Below are 24,720 nucleotides of genomic sequence, written 5' to 3' on the forward strand. Positions count from 1 at the left end.
CCACTGTTGCAGCAATAAGTGTTCCGTCATCAACATTACTCGACGAAGCTAGAATATCTTTTCAAGAAGATAAGGCTCTTAAAGGATTGATCGATTACCTTAAAAATCCATCTTAACTATCCTCAAAAAGACTGTCGAAATTATATAGATCCTCAGCAGATAAATACACAACACGCAATGGGTTACTGTATTTCACAGCCATTGTTGGCGACACCCTCGTGTCGTCATCACCACCCATAATAGTTTGCGTTAACGCATCGTGAATGAGTGCCACGATGCACCAAGAAGTGGTCATCGTGATAGTGAGAAGACCTTTTCACGATAACTCGCGACTTCTACTGGCCACGTCATTATGAGTTCGTCCGCAAATACGTACGTGCTTGTGAAGTATGTCAACGAATGATCCCAATGCTTCATCCCGTGCTCCGTTACAACCTCTGCCTGTTCCGGGAGAGTGTATTAATGGACTTCGTCTTCGAATTTTCCGACAACAAACATTAGAACAATGGCATTCTTGTTTTTGCTGATCGTTTCAGCAAAATGGGACATCTTGTTGTAGCACCGGAGTCGATCACAGCCAAGGGCTGTGCTCGTGTCTTTCCTGACACGATATTTCGACTCCATGATTTACCCCGCGAACTGGTCCAGATCAATACCCTAGATTCACGGCGGAATTTTGGCAAACTGTGTTCAAATCACTTGGAACACAGTTGAAAATGTCAACTTTTGATCATCCTGAAACAGATGGACATGCGGAGCGGGAAACAGTACTCTCGTTAAGATACTTCGCGAATACGTCCACTCTTTTACGAGTTGGAGCGAATTCTTACCGATGGTAGAATTTGCCTTCAACAATTCAATGCATGCTTCTACAAAGCATAATCTATTTTTCGTGAATGGCTTACACCACCCACGTATACCCACCTTGTTTGAGAATGAATCTTAGTCAAGAGGGGGAGGGACTCGGTCGAACAAAGAACCTTCTAGCTCTTGCTCATCACGCATTACCACTAAGGTCAGTGCGAAGAATATCAATGTTGATTTAATTGACATTAAAGTGGACAATCTCAGTAATAACAATAATACCACCACGGACTATGACAACGATGCTGAAAGAATCAGCATTGAAAACAGCTTATTAATGAGAACGATAATACTCTCAATAACAGAGAGAGAGAGTATCTCCGCAGTCCGAGGCGGTCGCACTCAAAACAAAAATAAAACCGAGTCAGCAGGTGATTTTATGTTGGCTAGAGAAGCAGTGGTCCAGTTTGTACGGGTTTCCATCGCTGATGCGGTGGACCGACAGAAACGGAAATCTGACGAAAATGGAAGAGCAAACATACTTCCATTTAATGTTAATGACCTAGTCCAACTGTCTACGGTAAACTTACCAAAACACGTAGTGACGAATGTAGGCAGTAATAAATTACTGCCCAGGTATATCGGCTCGTTTCGTGATCTACATCGCCAAGGCAATGCGTACACGATCGAGCTGCCTCGTAAAATGCTTTCGCATCCTACGTTCTATGTTGACTGTATTACACAGCCACTGCTGGCGACACACCTTATCCACGCATAATGATTTGCGTCACGCATCATGTATGAGTGTAACGATGCAACAATAAGTGGGCATCGTGGACGTGATAAGACCTGTCTCACGATAAATCGTGACTTCTACTAGCCACGCCAGTACGATTTTGTCCGCAAGTACATACGTGCTTGCGAAGTTTGTTAACGAGTGAATTACCTTTGGTAGCTAAAGCCCCTTAGCTACTTAGAACCCTTCCTCTGTACCCTTGTGTACGTAGAGTTTCGAGGCATCTAAACTACACTGTAATCAGTGGAAGGCTAACTAGTACTGATCAGTACTAGTGAACGGAGACGCCCAACATTGCGTGTTGTGTATCGATCTGTTGAGGATCGATACAGTTTCAACAAACCTTTTTAGGACATTTTTATGGATCTCTAAGGTGATCTATGAAACCTTTAAGAGCCTTATCTTCATGAAAGGCGCTTCTAACGGCGTCAAGTAATGTTGACGACTGAACACTTATTGGTATAACAGTGGCCTTATGCTCGCTGTTCATTGCGCAGCCGGCTCAAAAATCAGGCCGGCGCAAAAGGGAATCAGGACGCCGTTAAGTCGTCCTGGTTTATACTCCACGAGAAATTATACTCTGCGAAGAAAGACAACCATCTCGCCATGCCATGCGAGAGAGGTGGGCTATTTACGGCCGTGCGTAAAGATGCATGGTCCGTATAAACAATCAACGGTCTATCTCCAAGAGATAGGCCCTAAACTTAGCCAGTACGTATTTCATGGCAAGGAGGGTTCCTTGTCATGCACTATAAAGTCGCGTTCAGCTAGTTGAAGCTGACACGATTTATAACAGCCGACGTGCTCTGCCCCGTCTATGTCATATTGCATAACGCACAGCCGATTGAAAAGTATTGGCGATTGCATCAAGCTTTGGTTGATTCCCCCAAAGGAACGCTGACAATCAGCGTTCCATGACCCCTTTTCATTTTTCTTCCAAAAGGAGAAAAATGTACTCATTCGACATAATTGCGGGAGTACTTTGTAAGTACGCCGCTAAATTGAGGAACTTTCGAAGTCCCTTAGCATCGACTGCCACAGGCCAGTCGGTGATCACCTTTGTAACGGGGCACTACGACTTGTACTGCTTCAGTACAAGTCCACTTCGCACTGCTTCAGTTGCGAGTGGTGCCTTACGTCACATCACGTACACTAGTACGTGCAGAGGAAGACTTCTCTTTAAGACAACTTCCTTAAAGAGGGTTAAATGAAAACTGTATTAATATAATTAAGTTTCTCTTCTTTCTATCTGTTATGCTAACTTAATTATGAATCTAATACTAAACATGCAACTGAAATCTTATCTGTCTCTCTCTCTTTGTTTACGTTTACAGCTGATTAGTCTGCGGGATACATAGGTAAAATGGCCTATACCTATTTATGGATAAGATTTCTGAACATTACTACATAAAGATGTACTCCAAATATTATCTACCTTTTAGATAATATATTAATAACAACCTTTAAGCGTTAATTTCATGTAACGATACACCCCGTTACAGCCTTGATCTTTTCTGGATCCGAGCATACATTGTGTTTACCCAGGATGCACCCAAGAAGTGGTATTTCGCTTGCAGCGAACATACACTTCTGGAGATTTGCATACGACATTGCTTACGCATAAGTGTAAATACTTTTCGGACGAGGGTACATGTACTTCAACGTCCGACTTTCCGTTCATGGCTATTCGATAAATGAAGACGTCATCAAAATAGCTCCGTGCGAAATCTCGCAACGATCTTAACAGATTTGTTACACATCTGTTGAATGTTGCAGGGGCATTACTAAGTCCCTGTGGCATAACTAGTCGTTCCCATAGCATTCCGCTTAGGGTGCTAACTGCTATGAACGGAATATTGTGTTCGCGCATAAGGAAAGAATCCATCCGTCAGATCTATTGACGAAAAGATGGAACTCATTGACATACCATCAATGATTACGTCTTTTCGTGTTGTCGGCGTTTGAGCCGTTACCGTTGCAGCGCTCAATTTATTCCACGCGTGTACAATCCGCCACCCTCCTTATGCGCTTTACGCACACAGAAGGTCGGAGAGCTTTGTGGAGAGGCTGACTCTTTGACATAGCCCGCTGCTAAGTGATCGACAAAGAATTTGTCGATCGCTAATACTTGTTCACGAGGCAGTGGTCACTGCTTCATGACACAGTATTTCAAACATGGGATTAGGTCAATTTCGTGTCGAGTGCCTTTCTCCTTAGGCAACTCGCACGGTACGGATTCAGGGAATACATCCTTACATATTATTAAATCCTCATATAAAGGATTTGTCTTCAATGACTTCCAGGATTGGGACGTAAAACTCTCAATCCGAGTCTTCTCATCGAGGACACTATCGTCCATCGACAAACTGCTGAGAACCCGTTGATTGTCAGGAAATACTGTTGCCGACCGAATATCGGCCACACAGTTGTTATCTGAGACAAGTAAGCTATAGGGTAAAAATAATTATTAATATTCAAGATCTGCTTAACTTTGCCACTACGCAGATCACGTAAGAACATTTCCGTTCAAGCAATGGCAATTAAGTTATCGCCGAAGTTAACTTCGGAGNAACTCGCACGGTACGGATTCAGGGAATACATCCTTACATATTATTAAATCCTCATATAAAGGATTTGTCTTCAATGACTTCCAGGATTGGGACGTAAAACTCTCAATCCGAGTCTTCTCATCGAGGACACTATCGTCCATCGACAAGCTTCTGAGAACCCGTTGATTGTCAGGAAATATTGTTGCCGACCGAATATCGGCCACGTAGTTGTTATCTGTACAAGTACGCAGACCTGCTTGACTTTGCCACGACGCAGATCACGCGAAACCGTTTCGGTTCTAGCGTTGGCAGTTAGTTATCTCCGAAGTTGACTTCGGAGGCGCTATCAGATCAAGTGTTTAAGCGCCTACACATGATTTGTTGTTTACTAAGACATTTAACATCTCAGTTTCCTCTATGGAACTTATTTCCAACGACACCTGGCAACCTATGACCACAGGTTTCCGGAAATTTATTACAGCAGGTTTTTGGGGACTTGATCCCATAAGTTTTTTTAGGAGTATCCTCTCCGACTGTTTCTATATGACAGCGAGATCCACCACGGTCGACTCTTCAGTCGACCAGGGACATTCGCACTGTCCCTTATAGACAGACGTTTTAAATTTTCTTTGATGTTGCTATTTAAGCAAGCATCCTTATTTGTAACACTCAACTTAATGAAGTGGTCGAACTTTGACGCTGCCTGTGCTTGTCCACAGCCGTTGGTATCTAACTCCACAGTGTGGAGGGCTTTCATACCGAGGTCTTGTGCAGTCGTGCAAACGACAGAACCACAAGTGAGGCCATCGCACTCACTCGTAAGACGTCCACACGCTTGTGGATGCCCCAACACGTTCATTAGATTACCATCTGCTGAATGAGAGGCAGGCATCGTCACGGATTGATGTTGCCAGGTTTGCATGGCCGTTTTTCTGAGCTAAGTAATACAAGGATGATCAAATTTATGATTCAAATCCAGTACGATGAAATCATCATCGTACTGTTTAACCTTTCACGTGTATTGGATATTAATTACACGTTTCTTTACTGCTACAGACCCGTCCTACTGACCTCAACCGTTTATTGACGTTCCGCTTCGCCGTTGCAATTTTGCAACAGCGTCGGATCCGCGTCCTCCGCCCTTGCTAGCGAGAGGTCGATCAGTCCGCTCAGTGTTTCCAGGCACTAGGCGTGGGCCTTACAGTCATAGGCGCAGTGCCCTGCCTTCCTCGCTCTTCACCTACGAGACGTCCATGATTTCTAAAAATCCGTTTCCTTCTCGTCTTGGTGTACGATACGCACCAGAGTGAACGAAAGTCTGTTTCGCTAAAGTCCTCCATTCCGCTGCAGAGATCGCTTGATCAAGCGTCTCTAATCCGAACCGAAACAGGTGGATTATGATAGGACCGTCTGCGAGACCTTTAATTTTTTATGTTTGCTTACAATTTGATGACTCACGATACAACTTACTAGGTATCGTATGTATGTATGTTGGGCGTAAGCGTGAAGGTCACGCTTGCCCTGCTTCAAATACAGGAGCTCTGCTCGAGTCATGAACAAGGCACGTGGCGGCTCAAGCGTTTGCCTGAGCCGGGTCATAAAGACTCTTACGACCCAAACATGTGGTTCGTGAAGCGTGAGCCCTAGGGCCTATAATTTGGCACGTCCAGCCAAGTTGAACATGCCAAACTTTATTATCGTCGCATCGTAATCAATGCGGCATCGTCTGATTCGACGTACCATGTTTAACGGGGTCGCCTTCGACTGCCTTAAACTTAGAGATTTCAATCTTTGAGGTTTACGGACGCGAAAGCACTGACCCGCTAGCAGCATGTAAACGCTGTTGTCTAATAGCTCTAACTGTCGAGCACCCGGTTCTTTCAGAACATCTGCGTGTGAAAGCCTCGCTGGTGAACAAGGTTACTTTTTTCTTGGGTCCAGTCGAGTTCAGGTTCTATGAGCTCGGTGAAAGCCGCATGCTGCTCGTCTTTTTGTAGAGCGAACAACATGGCGCTAACAGCTGGCTCGCCTACGGCCGCGCTCATACGTTCAATTGCTCTCCATTAAAGGTCACTCAAATGAGTGAACCTTTCACGCGCTGCGTGGAAGCCTTCGTGAGGGGCTTGAAAGCTTTCCCTCTTAATCCAACATGTTCATGTTCGATGGAACGTGCGTAGGCCGTTCAATGGACTACGAAGTGATACAGGGTGTAGTGGGGCACCTTTTACTAGTACTGACAACAGTACTAGCCAACCTACACTGTTAACAGTGAAGGTGAGGTGCCTCGATTACTTCAAGTACATTGATGTGCAGAAGAAGGTTATAAGTAGCTGAGAAGCATAGCTACTCTACATGGATACTAAAGCTTTAGTATAGAGAAAAAGTAGGATTAAATTAATATGTTAAATTCCTACGTAACGATTTCTATCTACTGTCGTCAATACATTATTAACAAATAGGTATAGCGCCTCCTTGCGGACCGCCAATCTTCTCTTGCAATGATTGGCGGGGTTGATTGAAACTTAAATCAACGAATCAACAGACCTATTGTCATGTTGCCCACATACTAATTAAGTTGGTAAAAACTGGAACTATTGAGTCAAAATTAATAACGATAATAATTTTATATTTCTTCGTTGTCTTCCTATTTTTGGAAATAGTAGTTATATTACCTCTTATATGAGATAATATTTACGCAACAGGACACCACGTCACAGCTACTTCTCAATTCCAGATATCACTGCTATTTAAAGGGCCATAAAGAGGCTTATCAGCCCTACGCAAAATACACGGAGTCTATGCCTTGCCGTGTGCAGCCAATACCATCAACGTCCTATACATCGATGCCTTACGTCGATTTTGTGATTCCCTTAACTACAATAGTCGCTAAAAAATTTGCATTAAGCGTGACAAGTCGCCAACATTAGGAACCGCATGTACAGATACACTTTTGAAGGTATTATTGGGTTTATCTTATGCAAACGCCATCGCCACGCGTACGCATATATTGACACCAAGGCGGTCGTTCATTATTGGCTCGTTGGTTTGCACATTTTAGGCCTTGCTGCTGCAACACGGGAGGCGAATTCCTCAGCAGATACTGCTTATGTGCGGATAAGCCTCCGGCGAATCCAATTCTTTTTACCAGCGGTGTTGCAAAATGCAACCAAACGTGGCTTGGCGCATGTTAAGGCATGCGCCCCATGTTCATCGCAAACCACTCCTGGGGAAGTTCGGACTCCAGGTTCCTAAAGTATGACTACATTTATGCTCTGCATATCTTTACAATTTTATTGCCCTATGCTATTTGACAAATTAACTGAGATGGTCGGCTGTAGACATAGCGGCCTAATCAATAAAACACTGTCCCTTAAAGGCGGTTGCTATGCTTGTCTCCTTACAAGACGAGTGCAACGAGGTGTCCTGTTACATAAGTAATTTTTAAAATACGGAGAGTTATAAAAGAGAATAAAATAGCATCAACCTGCTGAAATGACAGCACATTTTTCTCCTTTGTTAATGAAAATGTAAAATGGAATGCTGATTGTCAGTATTCATTTGAAGGTATCAAGCAAAGCTTGATGCAATCGCCAATCCTGGCGATTACTGACCACGCCATACCATTTCATGACGCCAGCGATTTTACAAACGGCCGTGCGTTAATGCAATATACATCTCCAGTTAATCGTGATAAAGGCTTCGTTACCTGTTCCTGGCTAAAATACTAGCGCAAAATGACACAGACGGCACAGAGCGCGTCGTCCGCTATCAGTCGCATCAGCCTCAACCCGCTGTACGCAATTACATAGTGCATGACAAGGAACTCCTTCCCATGAATATGCACTGGCTAAGCTTAGGGTATATCTCTTGGAAGATAGACCGTTCGTTGCTGATACGGACTATGCGTTTTCACGCACGGCCGTGAAAGTTTTACACCTCTTGCAAAGAATGGCGAGGTTGTTTTCTTTCTTCGCGGAGTACAATTTTCCGTGAAATGCATACCAGGACAACTAGATTGATACACAACATGAAATGGGATACTGCATTCAACAGCCATTGCTGGCAATACATCTCGTGTCATTATTCGCACTCGCAATGATTTGCGACTACGCATCATGTACAAGTGTCAAGATGAACAACTAAGTGGGCATTGTAGACTTACCTTATAGTAAGTCGCCATTTCTACTGGCCTCACCAGCATGAATTCGTGCGCAAGTGCATTCTTTGCTTGCGAGGTTTGTCAATAGTGAAGCATCGACGTTCATCCGGTGCTCCGTCACAATCTAATCTCTGCCTATTCCAGCAGTGTTGGCAGTTCGTTTCAATGAAATTCGTCTTCGAATTTCCCGAAGACGCTCTCAAGAATAATGTATGTTCTTGTAGATTGCGTCAGCAAGATGGTACATCTTATTTCAAACTCGGAGTCGCGCTCAGCAGTAGGCGTGCTCGTGTCTTTGTCGACACGATATCTCGATTCCATGGGTTAGCCCGTTAAATGGCTTCGGATCTAGATCCTCAGTTAACGCGGGAGCTTTGTCAATCCACGTTGAAATCTCTTGGAGCACGGTTGGGAATGTCAATTTCTGACCATCCTAGAGCAGATGGTCAGACAGAATGTGCAATTCGAATCTTTGAAGAATTGCATCATCAATACTCTTGTTCAAGGGGAAACTCGCTCGAACTAAGACCGATCTTGCTCTGCTCATCACACAATGACTCACAAATCGATGTAAAAGATGCCGATGTTGATTTAACTAATATCGAAGAAGACACAATTAGCAATAATTAAGAGCCTACAGCTGACTTTGATGACAACGATGCTGATTTATTCAGCATCGGCAAATGGAAGTACAGTGAGAGCAATTAATCTATCACTAAAGAGGGCTGTTCGAATCATCCAAGCTTTACAAGCCTGGTGAGTACGAAATCGAATTTTGAATCAATGCTCTTTTACGGAATATACGTTCGCGAGTAAACGTGCTACGGATGTTTATTCCTTGTCTCGGGCGTGCCTCTCTTCTAAGATGCGCGAAGAGATTGGATGATTTGCAGCTCCTTTACGAGCGTACGAAACGCGCCATTTTTATGTCCCTGCGGATCATCGGACGGGTCTCGTCATGCTATTCAACGAGACTCGGAGCATCTAGCCAAGTTGGGAGCCTCGCTCCCAACTATCATGCGAGGGTGGTACCCACGCCATCGTGCGAGTTAACTCGTTCGAATTCCTTTCACTTCGCAGTGGTTGAAGGAGCGCTCGACTTAAAGGCACTTCTGACCATTCGAGTCGTAGGATAAACCGGGTCTGTCATACTTGTCGGGCCCGACCGTTCGCCGACATGATCGCAGTTGCGTACTCCGGTGATTGCGGGGGGACGCGGATCATGAGCAAGATCGTCGGCATTCCAAGGGAAGATTGCGGTCGAGCAATTAGCAAACGAACGGCGCGACTTGAAGACGACCCCGTCGGATGCTTGCTCATCCGACGAGATAGCTCAATCGTGTATGCATTGCCGGTGCACTACACGGAACGGGCCGATATATTTGGGCAGTATTTTTTGCTGTTCACATTTAGTCATCATTTGTTTGGGTGAATTTACATTAGACAGAGTAGGTCGTTAACTTAAATACAAGAAGTTTACTCTTCCATTGTGATCAGCATTTCTTTCTGTCGGTCCATCGCATCAGCGCTGGAATTTTGCACGAGGCAGATCACTTTTCGAGCTAGCAAGAATTTTCCACTAGCACGATTTTGTTTTTGTTTTCAGCGCGCCCGGTGCGCACTGCGAAGGAATCGTTTTAAAGTTGTATCGATCGTTGATATTTCCAGACCACGAAGTAAGATGCCCTTAGCGGGCAACGAAGGTTTCCATACGGGAGCGACACGCAACGTATTGCGGTCCCTCCCCCTTTAACTAATGTTATCTTTTAAGCTAACATTCCTTCAAAGTGATGTTTGCGATTACTTCATCCCCGGTGTTGCAGTTTAGCATCACAAGTACCATTAATATATCGGAGTCATCACAAGATGACTCCTCATCGAGAAAGTTCGAAGGTTCGAACATCTTGGAGACCAATTGTTGATCTGTATTGTCAGAACCCACTAGTTTGACGTAATCGGCCCGGAGGCATTTATTGTTGTCCTCGACTTGGCCGATGAGGCTGGCTCGTAGAAGACGACTCCAAATCGAGTTGGGGGTGAGTATTTTCCCGCAGTAGACGCCTAAGCATCTACTGTAAATTTAGATTCATTAGCAGCTTCACTTAGTCGTGTAGCTGCCAGTCAGAATCGCAGAAATGTTGAAATTGAATTAATAAGTGCTTTTTACAGAGAAAGAGACGATAGCACTTTCTGTCACTCTACATCATTCACTATAGTCATTGTTAAGGGGTAATATACATAATATTTTCCTCTAAGATGAATACAAAGAGAATAAAATTATTATCTGTCTATAATACATTTTAACATTTCCAATATTACCGAACATGGAAATATTCTAAAACCAATGCCGCAGTTTTATTCACTGGTTGCCGCCAATCGCAGCTAGAGTCGCGAATGGGTGGTGAGCAATGATTCGTAATACCTAATTTTTGGTTAACATATTAAGTAAGTTAAGAAGATTGCATAACGTAGGAGCTTTATTATATTAGTACGAATTTGCTTTCTCCCTATACTAAGCCTTCTAGTATAGACCGTTAGTTGCTAAGAACTATTAGCAATTCAAAACCTTCCTCTACACGTCGTGTACGTGAAGTACGTCACGTTCCCTATTATCCGTGCAGTTTTTTTGTATTAAATCAGTACTAGCGAAAGGTGCCCTATTACACACTGAACTCATGTAGTCCGTGAGCAAAGAAGTCGTGCATTCAAGATAAGGCGGCGGCTCCGAATGGTTGTAATGTCTCTGCTAAAGGTGCCATTGGTACCATCTTGCTCAGGCGTTCCATAAATTTGTGTCACCGTGATTTTTTGCAACCACTAAAATGTCCACAATTTGACTTTAAGCAGTCGGCTAGAACAAACAAATTTGTCAAAGTGCAGCACCCTAGTCAGATGATCAATGTAACTGAAATCAATTGAAACTCATATATTGTCAGCTCTCGGCTATAATAGAAAACTTGCCGAATGTGTAGCATGCAATGGTGATGCTTGACCCGTAATATTTCCCACAGCAACAACAGTTTGAATTCGACAAAAATCAATGTCTTGCATTCAAATGCCAAGTAATTAATTCAGTAATACAATGATATTTTAGCAATCGGCTAGTGTAGCGCTACCTTGCTCCGTAAGTCAGAGGAAGACTTATTGACGCAAAGAGTCGCTTAGTTCTATAGAACTATTAGGTTTAACAAGCTAAATGAGTCGTACAAGCTCTTAAAGCTTACTGAATCCTAGTTCAAGGGATTCAGAAGTTCGTAGAACCAAGTGGCAACTAGTGCCCGAGAGCATTTACCTTAGAAATGATTTTTCTCTCACAGATCAATGCGCAAGCCATAAGAAGGCACTAGACGCTTTAAGATCAAGTAGAGAACGGAAGTTTTTTTACTTATTTAAATCTAAATTTTACTCTAGCTAATTTAAATAGATTTCGGCCGCCAGATTTAGATCTGGCGGCTGCCACATTTGTTACCCATATCAAATGGGATTTTAGTAATTACCTCTTTTAAATAGAACAAAAGGGTATTTTACCCATAAAGTAAATGTACCACAACAACGGTTTATTAACCTATGTGTACCCCATTACACCCTCCCCCATCAGACTGTTGACACCGAATGACAACATTCGCTTCGTTTCCTCTTTGAGGTTGAAATATAGCAACTACCTGTTTGGTTGTGTTTTGCATTTCTTTGTCGAAAATGAGAACAAAGTGTAACTCACCGACCTCTAGCGACTTCCCTGACAATGAGTTGCAAATGAGTCACACTGCATCGGAGGAAAAAGCCGAAGAGCCTCGCTCATATACGCCTCGGCGTGTAGACGAGTCTCGTCGGCTCCAAATCCGTTCCCGGAACGTGGTACCGCGAACGTTTTAGCTCCATTGCACCGGACGCCGGACCCCGAATCCAATATCATCACGAATCCGCTCGATGAAGAGCAAGAGCGGGCATTCCTCATAGAGAAACAAGCTCGTCGTAGAGCTATCGAGATAGCGAAAGCTAAAGCTCATAGTGATTATAGATTCACCCACTTAGTGAGGTATAGCGTCTTAAAGAGATCGCCGGTCACAGCTTGGCCATCTAAATCTCTGGTGACCCGGCGAGGACGCCGGAGGAGATCGCTGCTTGCGACGGTCTTCATGAGCAATACCTCACGCCAAAGGTAATGACGCGAGGTCAGTATCTGACGCGTTTACGATATCAAGCCCGGGGGCTTCGGTGACCTCAATGAGGGAAATTCCGATCGTTTTGTTTCCAAACGAAACAAGAGCTAAAAACGAAGTCTCATTTGAGAACTGGGTCCATCGGTCCCGTCGTCTCCGCAATATTTGGAATATTAGAGAGTCTGCAGGTGTGGCAGATGTTCGTTTGGAACGGAAGCTTCGCTTCGATTTCGCTAAGCTAAAACCAAAGGCCAGTTACGTTCAGCATTTATGCCACAAAACGAAGAAAGGTCTAGCCGATATTTCAGTGCTTCGGTTAACCGTGCAGCCATGATCGAAGCCGCACTGAGGCTATAGATCCATCTAATCCCACTTCTAGTAATTGGAAGCGTCGATTGACGCGAGTTGACCCTGAGCTTGGCGCTCAAAAATGTCAACGGCGTACGGGCAATCTCGCCAAAGAGGTATCTCAAACTCCCAAGAGTTTTCAGAAGTGAGGTACCCCACCACTTCACCAGATACTGGTATTGGCCCTTACGACGGCGTCGCTTTAAAGATTTCTTCACGTGAAACGGGAGGTTCCCTTGCGCATCAATCAGCGCGGGAGGGGCCCGAAATCTCGACGGAAGCATTTGATGCTTTAAAGCAGGAGGTTAGAGCTCTTTTGAGGCGGTTCAGAACCGTCTTTCGATTCTGTAGCGTCCAGCAAGCTCGTTTAGAGGTCAGCTGGACATCCTGGTGAGGATGAAGCAATCTGCGGTACGACCGCCTGTCTCGGCGCACGCGCCTTTGAGTCCACGTGGAAAAGATCCCGATGTAGCTTAAGTGAGTCAACGTAGAACACTGAGTGTGAACGCAGCTTGCTAGGAAGGTTTAGCGTATAAGCTAGGCCCTTCTTGGCCACGACCGTAAATGGTCCAATAAAGCGCGGGCGCAATTTGGTCTTGAAAAAATCGCAGAAACCAAATTAGTAGGTAGATCTTTAGCGTTTAATAAAACTTGGTCTCCGAACGCATAAAAATGAATACAGCTTCTGCCATTGGCATCTTCTTCTTCTTTCTGTTTGTGTTGGCTATCAGCCATCGGGTCACGTACATATCTTAAGACACTAAATCGCGTCGCGGGAATCTCGTTTACTTGTTTCCATATGGTAACAGGGCTGATATCAGCAAACCTATCGGCTAACCCCCCCATCCAAGCCCTGAGCTACGTAGTGGTATCGTTAACGGAACGCGTTTAGTCTGGCCATCGGTCTGCGGATAGTCCGCTGTGGACATGTGCAATCTGCGGCGAAGCACTCGGAAAATCGATTCCAGAATTTACCCGTGAAATGGAAGTCTCGATCCGAGACAATTGTCACAGGCAATCCGTGTTGTCGAAACACGCGATTGATGAACAGCCTTGTTGTACCTTCACCATCAAAAGTATTCGGCACAGCCGCTAAATGAGATATTTTGCTCAATCGGTCAGCAAATACCACAATGCCAGTGTTACTGGCCGAAAATTTTGGTAGGCCGAAACAAAATCCATGCTAATGGACTCCCAACTCCTGGTGGGTAGGTACAGACGTGCAAGGTTCAGCCGCGGGAGCTGAGGGTTTAACCCGTGGCAAGTTTCTTACGTGCAAACGTATGTGCTAACCCATTTGTAAAGCTTGGGTCACCAATAAATCTCGCTTGTACAGCCTTGCCCCAATGTTCCACAGTCCCCGTTAAGTACACTTGGTGTAATTAAGGGGATGGTCAATTACTTAAATAAAGTAATTAGACCCACCACTCGGGTGTGGTTCACATTTGTGACCAACCCTTATGTATGTGATGCACATGGGTGCATTCACTTTAGAAGGGATGACGCCTAGCGTCATCCGTTACGCGAGGTATCTAGAAGGATACGCTTGCGATACATATCAAGTGTTATCAACAGAGATGACATTTTTGATTTAAAAGATAGGTACTTATATTTAATACGATTACATATAATTCAGTCTGAAAACTACTTCCTACTTAGTAAGTGCGCACGAGGAGCCGGATAACCGCTCCCATGACGATACTTTACTAGAGTACTTAGTGCGTTGGGTGAGGTCGCTAAAGAGCCCACCATAACTACCTCACTACACGCAAGAGAAGACGGTCTAGCCGCTTCCTCGCTGTCCTAGGGTGTGTTCTTAAGTAGAGCGCGGTCGCATCAAGACGTGCCCGCCAACGGCTTTAAACATTCAAATGCCTGAGTTAATAAACTCCACTGTTGAAAACATTATTTATTCAGTCCGACTCAGAAAAAGGGAGCTCTGCAACGAGCTCTAAAAAGCACTGAATCGGCCTTTTTAAAGGTCAGCACGTTTGCGTGCAAGGATACATCGATTTTTCATCGATAACAACATGTTGCTTTATTGAACGGATGCCGCTAATACCCCGCGCATCGTTGGTCCCTATGATGAGGATTTAAAGAATCGGATTGTCTATGAGGCGCATGATACTGTCCTTGGTGGTCTTGTCGGTGTGCGGTTGGAAGAGGTGCGTTAGCCAAGGGAGCAACGGCACCCGCTTCCCAGTCGAAGGTCGTGGTGACTCGAAGAACGAGTACCCGACATATTAGGACGATCAAAGGCACGTCTTAACGAGTGACCTTTGGATCAGTCCCTAATAAAGAGGACGGCCCATTGAACGAGGTGTTCGAGGCCGTCAATGACGAAATTGCGGAGGCATCCTCATTTGAGGGCTCCGGCAAGTCTTTAAATCTGCCGAGTAGATAGTAAATTTTCCGGAGATGCCGTGGGATCTGCTCCTTGCCGAATTAAAGGAAGAAAAGATCCACAAAGTAGTCACACCAGTTCCAGAAGAGAACTTGTTGAGCTGTTGCTCATCGTCCACATTGGACGAGAGCGTCCTAGAAACGGACAAAAATAACGGCTCGCTGCCCAAGGCTGGGATGCCTTGAGAGACAGTCCCTTCTTCAAAAGTTTGCAGAAACATCTCGATGCGTTTCCAGAGGAAGTGCCGAGCCGCCTACCAGCAGATCGAGGCATCGGGCACGAAATAGACCTCGAGCCTGGCACCAAGCATTGTGTGACCAAGCAATGGCCGTTACCGAAAGAACATATTGATTATATCGATGAGTTCTTCGACAAGCGAGCCAAGGCGGGACATGTGCGTGAGAGCAAATCGCCTCACTGCAGCCCGACCTTTGTGTGCGTAAAGCCACCGTGGATGGCGCGCGTGGTTCATGCTTATAATAAGCTGAACACGGCAACCATACCTTCTCAAACGTCAATCCCGCGGAAAGATGTCTTGTTGAACTCCATGGAAATGTCAACTATCTTTTCCGCGTTGGATTTAAAGGGTGGCAACTATCAGGTACTCATGAGAGAGTCCGATGTAGCCAAATCAGCTGTAAGCACCCCAAGCGGTATGCTTTGGAAGTGGCTTGTGATGCCTAAAGGCTTGAAAAACGCACCAGCGACATTCAACCGAGTGGTCGCTCACGTGATGCGTCAGCACCGTGCCTACGCACCCCATTACTTTGACGATGCATTCGTGCATAGTAGGGCCGAGGACGGGCTGAGCGCAATAGAGTCGCAAAAGCGTCATTTAGACGCTGTGATGCAGACCGAAGGACGCCCAATTTTACGTCAACTTGCAAAAGTGCGTCACAGTCCCCGAGATACCTGTGCTACGCTGCATCGTAGGTACACATGGTGTACGAGCAGACCCAGACAAGGTAATATCGGTGAAGGCATGGCCAATCCCACGGCATGTGAGGGATTTGCGCCAATTCTTCGGACTCGATATTTTTTGCATAAATATAGCAAGAATTATGCTGAGCAAACTAAACCATTATCTGACCTCCTTAAAAAGGACGCAGAATGGGTTTTGTTAAAATAATTAGAAGATGCGTTCACATCAGTGAAGCAGTCTCTTGTGGAGGCACCGGTCTTGGCATTGCCAGACGCGGATAAGCCCTTTCGCTTCGTCTGCGATGCAAGTAATTTTGAAGTTCACAGTGCTAGGTGTGGAGAGTCCGTATGACCTCATCCTAGGCATTCCACGGTTGCCAAAACACCAATTTCTTTTTACAAGAGAACTCACTAAAGCTGAAGGCGAGTTCTACCTGAACTCCCTTAAACTTAACGAGCGCGCCGTTTGCTAAACGAACGGTCGGCTCTTCTCGCTTGCCATCCGGGCAAAGCGAATCAAACATCGCCGGTCTCTTTCTCAGAACCGCGAGTTTTACAAGATTTTGTGATGCACCCGAATCCACTAGGAGGACTATACAAAATGTCAAACTTGCCAAATAAAGAACGGTATATATTCAGCACCATTAATGCAATTAAGTGCAGGAAACACTGGAATTATGTGCAATAATATCATCGTGTAAATGTAAGAAATATGCAGAGCTTTTTACTGTCTGTATCCTGATATATTGTTTTTACGCCAGAGATTATTTCTTTTTGCTTTTCTTAATGTCGAATATTTGTGTTCCCTAAACCCCAATGTAAGTTTTCAGATAAATGTTCCTGAGATATCAATTTAGAAATAATAATGCTAATCAAATTTAAGGCTATATTCCAACACTTGTGGTTAAGTAAATTAGCGACGGGCGGCTGGTAAATTCCGAGCACCTGTCGAGATGTGCAGAATTAGATTGACACGGCTCGTCTAATTGCCATTTGCTCATCCCAGTAAGGTCGTTCCACTTTTCTTGTGGTCACGCTCCCGCTGGTCATATCGTTAAAAGTCATATCACAAAGAGCGTGTTCGGTACGATCCAGTGAAATTGACTTGTGGGCTGTTACTTTATTGTCGGACAATTTCTTGCTGCCTTGGGTTTGTAAACTATTAGCACCTTGAAACGTGCATGTGCATGGCTTCGCGGAAAAGAAATAAAAAATATATTCAGCTTAACGCGCCCCACGAAGAAGAAGAAAAAGTAATTCTCTGAAGCGATTTTGTAAAAGCACATGGCAAAGTAAAGTGTCGAATGCGCGTATTTTCCAAGGGCATTTTCGAATTTTCACTAAACGCCTCAGTATTCAATACGATGGTCCGTTCGATTGACGGTTTGGTGACTCTAGCAGTCTTAGTGCCATCGACAGTAACCGGGTACGCCAAATATAGCGAGCTCGTGCCTAATGGCGGCAACGTACCCGGCAACGAAAACATTGGTCACCTCGACCCAGCGGGCGAGACTGGACTCAGTACTTTTGGTGAGGCCTTCTCCAAGGCTGGTAATGCCTGGGGAGCCACGCTTTGCCAGGCCGACGACGATGGCGATGGGTTTACTAACGGCCAGGAGCTGGGAGACCCATGCTGCGTGTGGACAACGGCCAGTGCGATTGGATTAATTACAGACGGGATTAGCGACCCAGCGGATGCCTCAAAGACTCCTAGTAACAGCGAGCTTCAAGCAGGGTGCTCTAGTAGCGCTTCTTCGACTGTGGCCAATTTTACAGGCAGTGGCGGCTCGTTGGGCGCCGTAGTGGGCACGGTTACGCCTGCAGGGCCTTCCGTGGCAGAGATACCGCCTGATGATGACGAGGACGACTCATCTGAGAGCGCCGTGATTGCCGGTGCCTCGGTGGCGACTGTCAGCTTTGTAACCTTGGGCGTTGCTACTGTCGTGGCTTTATTATTGTGATAATATGTGACGTGTGATATAAGAGTAATCGAACACCGAGTTATGGAAGTATAAAATCATTGTATATATTTTAAGTGCATTGACCTCTCCAATAGCATTTCTTGAATAAAACCATTGACGACGGCGTGACAATAATTGACATTAATAGACACCGTCTTTTGCAACAAAAAGGGACAAACGACGCCAAAGTCGCTAGATTGTTGCCATGGCAAATTCAAGTGGCAACAAACAGGAACCACCAGTTGGGTCTTTACTTGGACGATGGAATGACAAACACAACGACGAGAATGACGACAAGCGTGGCAATGACACCGTATAACTTGCAAACCTGCATCCACATAAAACCTATGAGCCCACTAGTACAAATAGCACTACTAGCAAGTGGACATGCCTTCTTTTTACGCGCATTCACGTCCCGTGCGGTCTGTTCTTCTCTTGCAATATCGTGCGTGGCCGTGTCCATTCGCTAATAAAAAAAAAAACCGGCCACAAAAAAACATACGTGTGGCATCAAAACCCATTAAATCGCAACTTGCAAATGTTTTTTACGTACGTTGCTAATGTCATCAATCATGACGTTTTGCTCAAGGACTTCGCCATTAATCGCATGCGCGTGGTTCTTAAGACCCACGACGCCGCCGTGAATCTGGTCGAGCAGCGCATCCTGTCGCGCTAAATCGTCTGCACGGCGCTGGTCAAATTGTTGCTGTGCTTCCATGTTGCGGTAGTTCTCGTCGCCGTTGGGCATGCTAGTTTAAAGGAGGAGGAAGGGCTCTCGAGTACGAGAGAAGGCGAGTTTCGCGTTATAAAATGCGATCGCGAGGACGGTAGAGATTTGCAGCTGGTGTGGCTGGCTTCTTTTAGTTGCTAAAAGAGAGGTGCGACGGCCTTTTTGGACACTTGAAAAAGGGGAAGCAGTTGAGGCTCGTAGTATTTGCTTGTGGATTTTACGGAAGGGGTGAAACAGGGCAATCGTTACAACGTGAAAAACTCCTACGTCGCAACACGTTCGAACTTTGCAGCTTTGGGTGAGTTCTTGAAACTTACATTGTGGTTTCATACATGGGGGGACCTTTATTGGTGCGATTCGTGTGCAGGGTATAGATTGTGATGGATTGTTGGAATAATCCACACGGCTGTGGCTGCGAAAACCATGCCGGATTTTTTTGCAGTACCCTATGCTAGAGATATGCAATTTCTTATGGAATTTCAGTGGCAAGCAGTTATTTATACAAATAATGCACAAAACGTTTTACTAATCAGTCACGTCGCTCCAGTAAATGACGTTCACTCGTAATTTATGATGGCCTTTTATACTTTCTAAAAGGACATGTCAACAAGTCACTTTACCTAATCCCCTTTTAGTTTTTTTCAAGGAAACTGAGATCTTTGGACAATCCTATTTTTCACACGAACACCTAGGTATAACAATTCGGTGCACCTCTGAATATAGCGTACTGCGGTTGCAGGAAAGTTTACTACAACATTTTGGGAGCTTTGTTCTGATTATAATGGCAGAGCTCGAGCACATCGATATATATCAAACAAGCATCGCTTAAGGTCGCAATCTGTTGTTTTGCTGCTATGTAACACGATATTGTAAAATATGAAGCCTTTTTTGGTAAATATGTGGTCTGTACAAATTTCGTCGCCACATTTTAAGGGAAAACCGGTACACCCCTTATGTATGCCACTCCCTCTAAATGATATTGGGAATCGGAAAAGTAACACCCCTAATTTAATTATCTACCTCGATATTGATGAGAGTCCCCTAAATTATATCAGGGACACCCTATAATGAGCCTATGTAAGTGTAATAGGTGTGACAGCCGGTGACACAGTGTAATGGTACAACTTCTCTTAGTATCCGGACTTCATGCTTAAAGTCTTTGTGCAGGCTTTTGAGCTGGCTTCCTGATGTGCCGACGAAACCAAATTTTGGAATGTTGTTGATTTTGCGATGCTCATATCATACATAAATTTATGTTGTCATTAATCTGAAACTTAAATTCAATGATAAGAAATAAACTGGCGGGTGGTTGCAATTTTGGCTCTGCACCAATTGTAGGCGTAATATTTTGCTAAGTAAAGGAAGTTTGGACACCTGAAAGACAGACTAACATAAAGGCATTTACAGTTGCCTTGAGATTCAAAATTTGAATAAGGAAATTAATAATACGATAGAAATTTATTTCTATTTATTTTCAAGTTGGCCGTGGAATTTGCTCTTATATTATGAATCTTTGAATCCATTCTAATTAATATAGCACAAATTCATTTGTTGATTAGTAAGTATAATCTTTATAAATTAAATTATAGGGATACCATTTCGTGCAAGTCGTGTCGCAATTGCACCAATAGTTTGCCGACGTGAATCGATGGAGCCATTAGCATGTGGTTCGGCAGGTTCATTGGTGATGGCATCAAAAAGAAGTTCTGGCAGTGCCGTTTACATAAACGTTACTTGCGTCCTTCGGATTTTACCATGGCATTTCGGCTGTAACCTGTGCCTTGAAAACATTCGGCCTGCCATCTACAACTTTTCCTTTACAGATTCCACAATTTGACCGTTGCAAACGAGCTGGAGATTAGAAAATTCCCAGTGTAGTACCAGACCCGGACATCCACTGGTAAAGTTAATTATTTTGAAACATTGACGCATAGAATATGATAAGCGAGGTCTTGTAACCCGAGTTACGCGTGCATGGGAATCTTTGTAAAAAAAATTAAACACATTCAACTTGCCAACCATGACCTTACTAAAGTGCGTTACGGGTAAGTCTGGACAGTGTAGCAATTGGGAGGCGTTGGGGGGTAACGAGTCTGGCAACAGGTTTTAGCTAGAGCCAGATTTCTCTCGCTTGCAGTCGGCGCTAGCGCAAGTGCTCATTGCCTCACTGAAAGGTTGGTAGTCCCGCTTGCACATTAAATGTGGTTACGACAGAAGAAATGGTACTTGCGTTCTTTTTCATAAAAAACACGTCGAAAGCTAATCATAAAATTTGGCTCTAAATCAAGACTTGCGTTATCTTACACACCAATCACACATAAAGAAAAACCTCATCACAACAATAATGCCGAGGTGAACTTACACGCCATAAAAAACACAAGTGGTAACTCCACGAGTTTTATTTTTGATCCAGCTTCCATTTGTCTAGTGCTGCGTGACTTCGTCACGTTGTAGCATTGTCGTCCGTCCGTGACCTCTTCGTTGTGTGTAGTTTCTCAAGATCCTTTGACGTTGTAGCACAGACGACGACAACATGGTATTGATAACCAAATCGTTTCTTTTTCAAATTAAGGCAATTTTAAACAATACAATTTTGTGCGATTTCAAAACGTAAGTGTTAAACTCGCACTTCTTACTTCTTACTTTCTTACTGCAACGATAATTTTAATTTAAGTACCTCGTTTTCGTGAAGCCACGGATGGTCCTCATTAAATAATTGACCTTCTCTGCAGAGCATTGCCCCCCTTCCTGCACTACTCACCTCATGTCTGCCACAACTACCACTACGATTCCCCTGTGCAATTTGGTCACGCTTAGTCCATTGCTCAATGACCAAAACCTCAATAAGTGCGCCGATGAATCTAACTTTAATTTTGCCGACGCGACGCTCCCTACCCAAGATGAAATCAACCGCATGTGCACGATGCAATCCTGCCTTGATTTATTAAGCGCTGCATTGGCTTTAGATCCTACCGAATGCATTTTGCCCGTAGGCGACAACATCCGACTCCGAGAGGACTTACTTGAAGGCATTCCGGCCCGCTGTCCAGTTTCGAACACTCGCAACACACCGGCGAAGTCTGTCGCAGCCAATGACGCAACGACTCAATCAGAGGAGGACGATGCCACGGACGATCCCACGACCGCGCCATCGTCTGATTCAGATCCGAATGAAGAGCAATCTGCGGCGATGGGCCACTACGCCACAGCAGTGTCGCCCGTGAAGCGGTTCCTGAGTGTCATGTCACTTGGGGCATTGGCTTTCATGACGTACTACCTCTAAGAAACCATTTTGTAATTATAAAATCTCCTTTTTGCTTAATAATATAAAAGATATGGAGATTATATAGCCTGCACGATTGTTTATGGAACGATAGTATAACAACTTCATTTTTAAGGTAAACACGCTAAAATTTATTAAAAAAAGCACGTGTTTATTTTACTTTCCAATTGCCGTCAAAGCCAGTAGTCTTGAATCCTTTCATAAAAAAACCCAATCCTCTCATCAGTAATCAAAGGGTACTATTCTGGCCCTTTTCGCTCGAGCAAACAACGTTCAATCTCCCTCTGTCTTGTCATGTCGCCATCCAGCCAATCAAACAAAGGTTACACCGTACCAGGGGGTCCATGTACCTATCACAACATCACAAGTACAAAAGACACGCCAAAATACCACACGGCACACAAATCATCATCAACAACACATCACAAGAGCCTCGTCCTGACTCGATCGTCTCTTGCTGTCTTGCAGCAAACTCCACGACCGAGCACAAGAGGAGCGCATAAAGCCGGACACACTCCGCTCAAAAAGAAACACACAATAAAGCACAAACCTGAGAAGTCTCGACCAAGTCCACGCTCCTTGTTCCGGACACGGCAGCGTCGTTCTCAGCACTTGGCGCCAACACCGCGTCACTAGACGCACTGACAACAGCAGTCTCCGTACTAATTGTGCCAGCTTGTTGCTGGTATTGCTGATACGCTTCGGCACTCGCCTGCGCCGCAGCACCAGTAACCCCCCACGCGGCGTTTGCGGCATCCACGCCATAGTACGCAGCATATTCATAATAACCATTCCAATACGCATTCGGATCATTCGGGTCCGCTGTTGCCGTGGCACTTGCCTCCCCTGTAGCCGTATCTTGTTGATAGTATTGGCTTTGTTGGCCCTGTTGTTGATAATACGCCGCGTACTGATCTTGTCCATACGCAGTGTACCCTCCCGTGTACCCACTTGTTCCAGCATAGGTACCCTCCCCCCCGGGGTACTCGGTACCGTACCCCCCCTGGCCCCCAGCTGTACCCTGTATAATCACACTATCGACCTCTTCTTTTGCAATTGCAAGATTCTGAGGAGGTCCTTGAATCGAGATTGTACGAACAGGGGGATTGGACCCTGGATCCGGCACTTGTGGGATTTGAATACGCACGGCATGACGGTCTTGTATCCCTTTAATTGTTTCACCACGTTTACCAATTATTACCCCGACACGGTCATTCGGGACTTGCATGTAAATCGTTTGACCGGACGATAGACCGTAACTCTGTCGCTGACTTGGATCATCGCTCACCATGGATTGAATCTCAAATCGTGCGGCTTCTTTGGCTTCCACAGTGCCTCGAATTGTAATAAGTCGCATTTCGGGATGCACAGGGTCCGGAGTCTGTGGAATCGTGACACTCGTGCCTGTACGCTGTTGAATTGCTTTGATCGTACACCCGCCACGTCCGATAATGAGTCCAACGCGTTCATTCGGGACCAAGATCTCTACCGAGTCCGTGCCATCGGGATTCACACCACCATAGCGTGTCATCCGATCGTGATCGTCTCGTTCCCGAAAACCACCCGTAGTATGCGTCTGTTGTCGCTCAGTAATAAGGTTTTGAATCAATTGTTGCGCCGAATCCAATGCGTCTTGATTGCCCGTGATATTCACAAACCGGTCGGCAGTCGGAGGAACACCATCTTCTTCGCGCACAATTTGAATGTGTGCACCGCTTTTTAATTGCAAGTCGCGAATGGTTTCGCCACCACGTCCAATAATGTACCCCACCAGCTCGCGTGGGACTTTCATATCCACGGACGTTTGATCGCTCGTTGAGCGTAACGTGTTGGTACCCGCGTACCCTCCGGTACTTGCATACGCATCACTGTAATTCTCATTCAACGTTCCATTGAGCTCCGCCACTTTCCGCAATTGCTCTTGTTTCAGCTTCATTGCTTGTTGCGGATTAAATAAAATATCTTCCACGGCACTTTGCGCCTTGGCCACGGCATCGTCCGTGTCGGCAGTAATAAGGACATGGAGCTCTTCGTTCTCGTCGGGATCGCCCGTCGGGTCTTTCGACGACCCTTTTCCACGAATCAAAATGCGAGCTCCCGATTCGTCTTCCATTCGTTTTTGATTGGATCCACGCGGACCAATTAAAAGGCCCATAAAATTAATGTCCGGGTACTTGGCGACGGGAATAAACACTTTCTTGCGCTTCTTTTCGCCCATGCCTGGCGCCAATCGCATCCCGCTATCGACTGTTAGCACACACGTGAGACTCGTGATTGAATGTTTTTCAAAAAAATCGCATTGTAACGTACCATCACCCTACTCGAAATCACGAGAATTGACAAAAAAGTGTCGTAAAGACGTCGTCGTGAGGAAAGGATTGACGACTACGTACCTCCCATCGACTCTTGCGCTTGCCCAATGCATCGCTTCCGGGAATCGCTGATGCTGCCAAACGTGCGGCAATTTCGCGTGCACGAGCCACTGGATCGGACATTCCTTGACGTAAAGAACGATGCGAAAGCGACTAGTTGCGTCTGATGCGTTGTGGCCAATATAACTCTGGCTGGTGATGAAGTGCCAACACACATTAATTTCATTTGATTC

At 45.1% G+C, this 24,720-nt stretch overlaps 3 protein-coding genes across 3 annotated transcripts; all 3 read right to left on the minus strand.

The window, feature by feature from the left end:
* Positions 1–17,360: 17,360 nt before the first annotated feature.
* On the minus strand, positions 17,361–17,627 carry CCR75_003142 (uncharacterized protein; the record flags this gene model as incomplete). Its single annotated transcript, XM_067961239.1, has 1 exon — positions 17,361–17,627. One exon carries the CDS (start codon positions 17,625–17,627, stop codon positions 17,361–17,363), a length of 267 nt encoding a protein of 88 aa, XP_067821446.1.
* Positions 17,628–17,867: 240 nt separating this feature from the next.
* Positions 17,868–18,850, minus strand: CCR75_003141 (uncharacterized protein; the record flags this gene model as incomplete). Its single annotated transcript, XM_067961238.1, has 3 exons — positions 17,868–18,088; positions 18,448–18,568; positions 18,656–18,850. 3 exons carry the CDS (start codon positions 18,848–18,850, stop codon positions 17,868–17,870), a joined length of 537 nt encoding a protein of 178 aa, XP_067821447.1.
* A 3,368-nt stretch (positions 18,851–22,218) lies between these two features.
* Positions 22,219–24,704, minus strand: CCR75_003140 (uncharacterized protein; the record flags this gene model as incomplete). The annotated part of the gene is made up of 3 exons (XM_067961237.1): positions 22,219–22,465; positions 22,666–24,362; positions 24,509–24,704. The coding sequence occupies 3 exons, from the start codon at positions 24,702–24,704 to the stop codon at positions 22,439–22,441; spliced, it is 1,920 nt and encodes a 639-aa protein (XP_067821448.1). The 3' UTR covers positions 22,219–22,438.
* Between the last annotated feature and the right edge of the window lie 16 nt (positions 24,705–24,720).

Source organism: Bremia lactucae (genome assembly GCF_004359215.1).
Source record: "Bremia lactucae strain SF5 chromosome Unknown BlacSF5_NotPlaced_19_SHOA01000004.1_2068294bp, whole genome shotgun sequence".
Taxonomy (NCBI): domain Eukaryota; phylum Oomycota; class Peronosporomycetes; order Peronosporales; family Peronosporaceae; genus Bremia; species Bremia lactucae.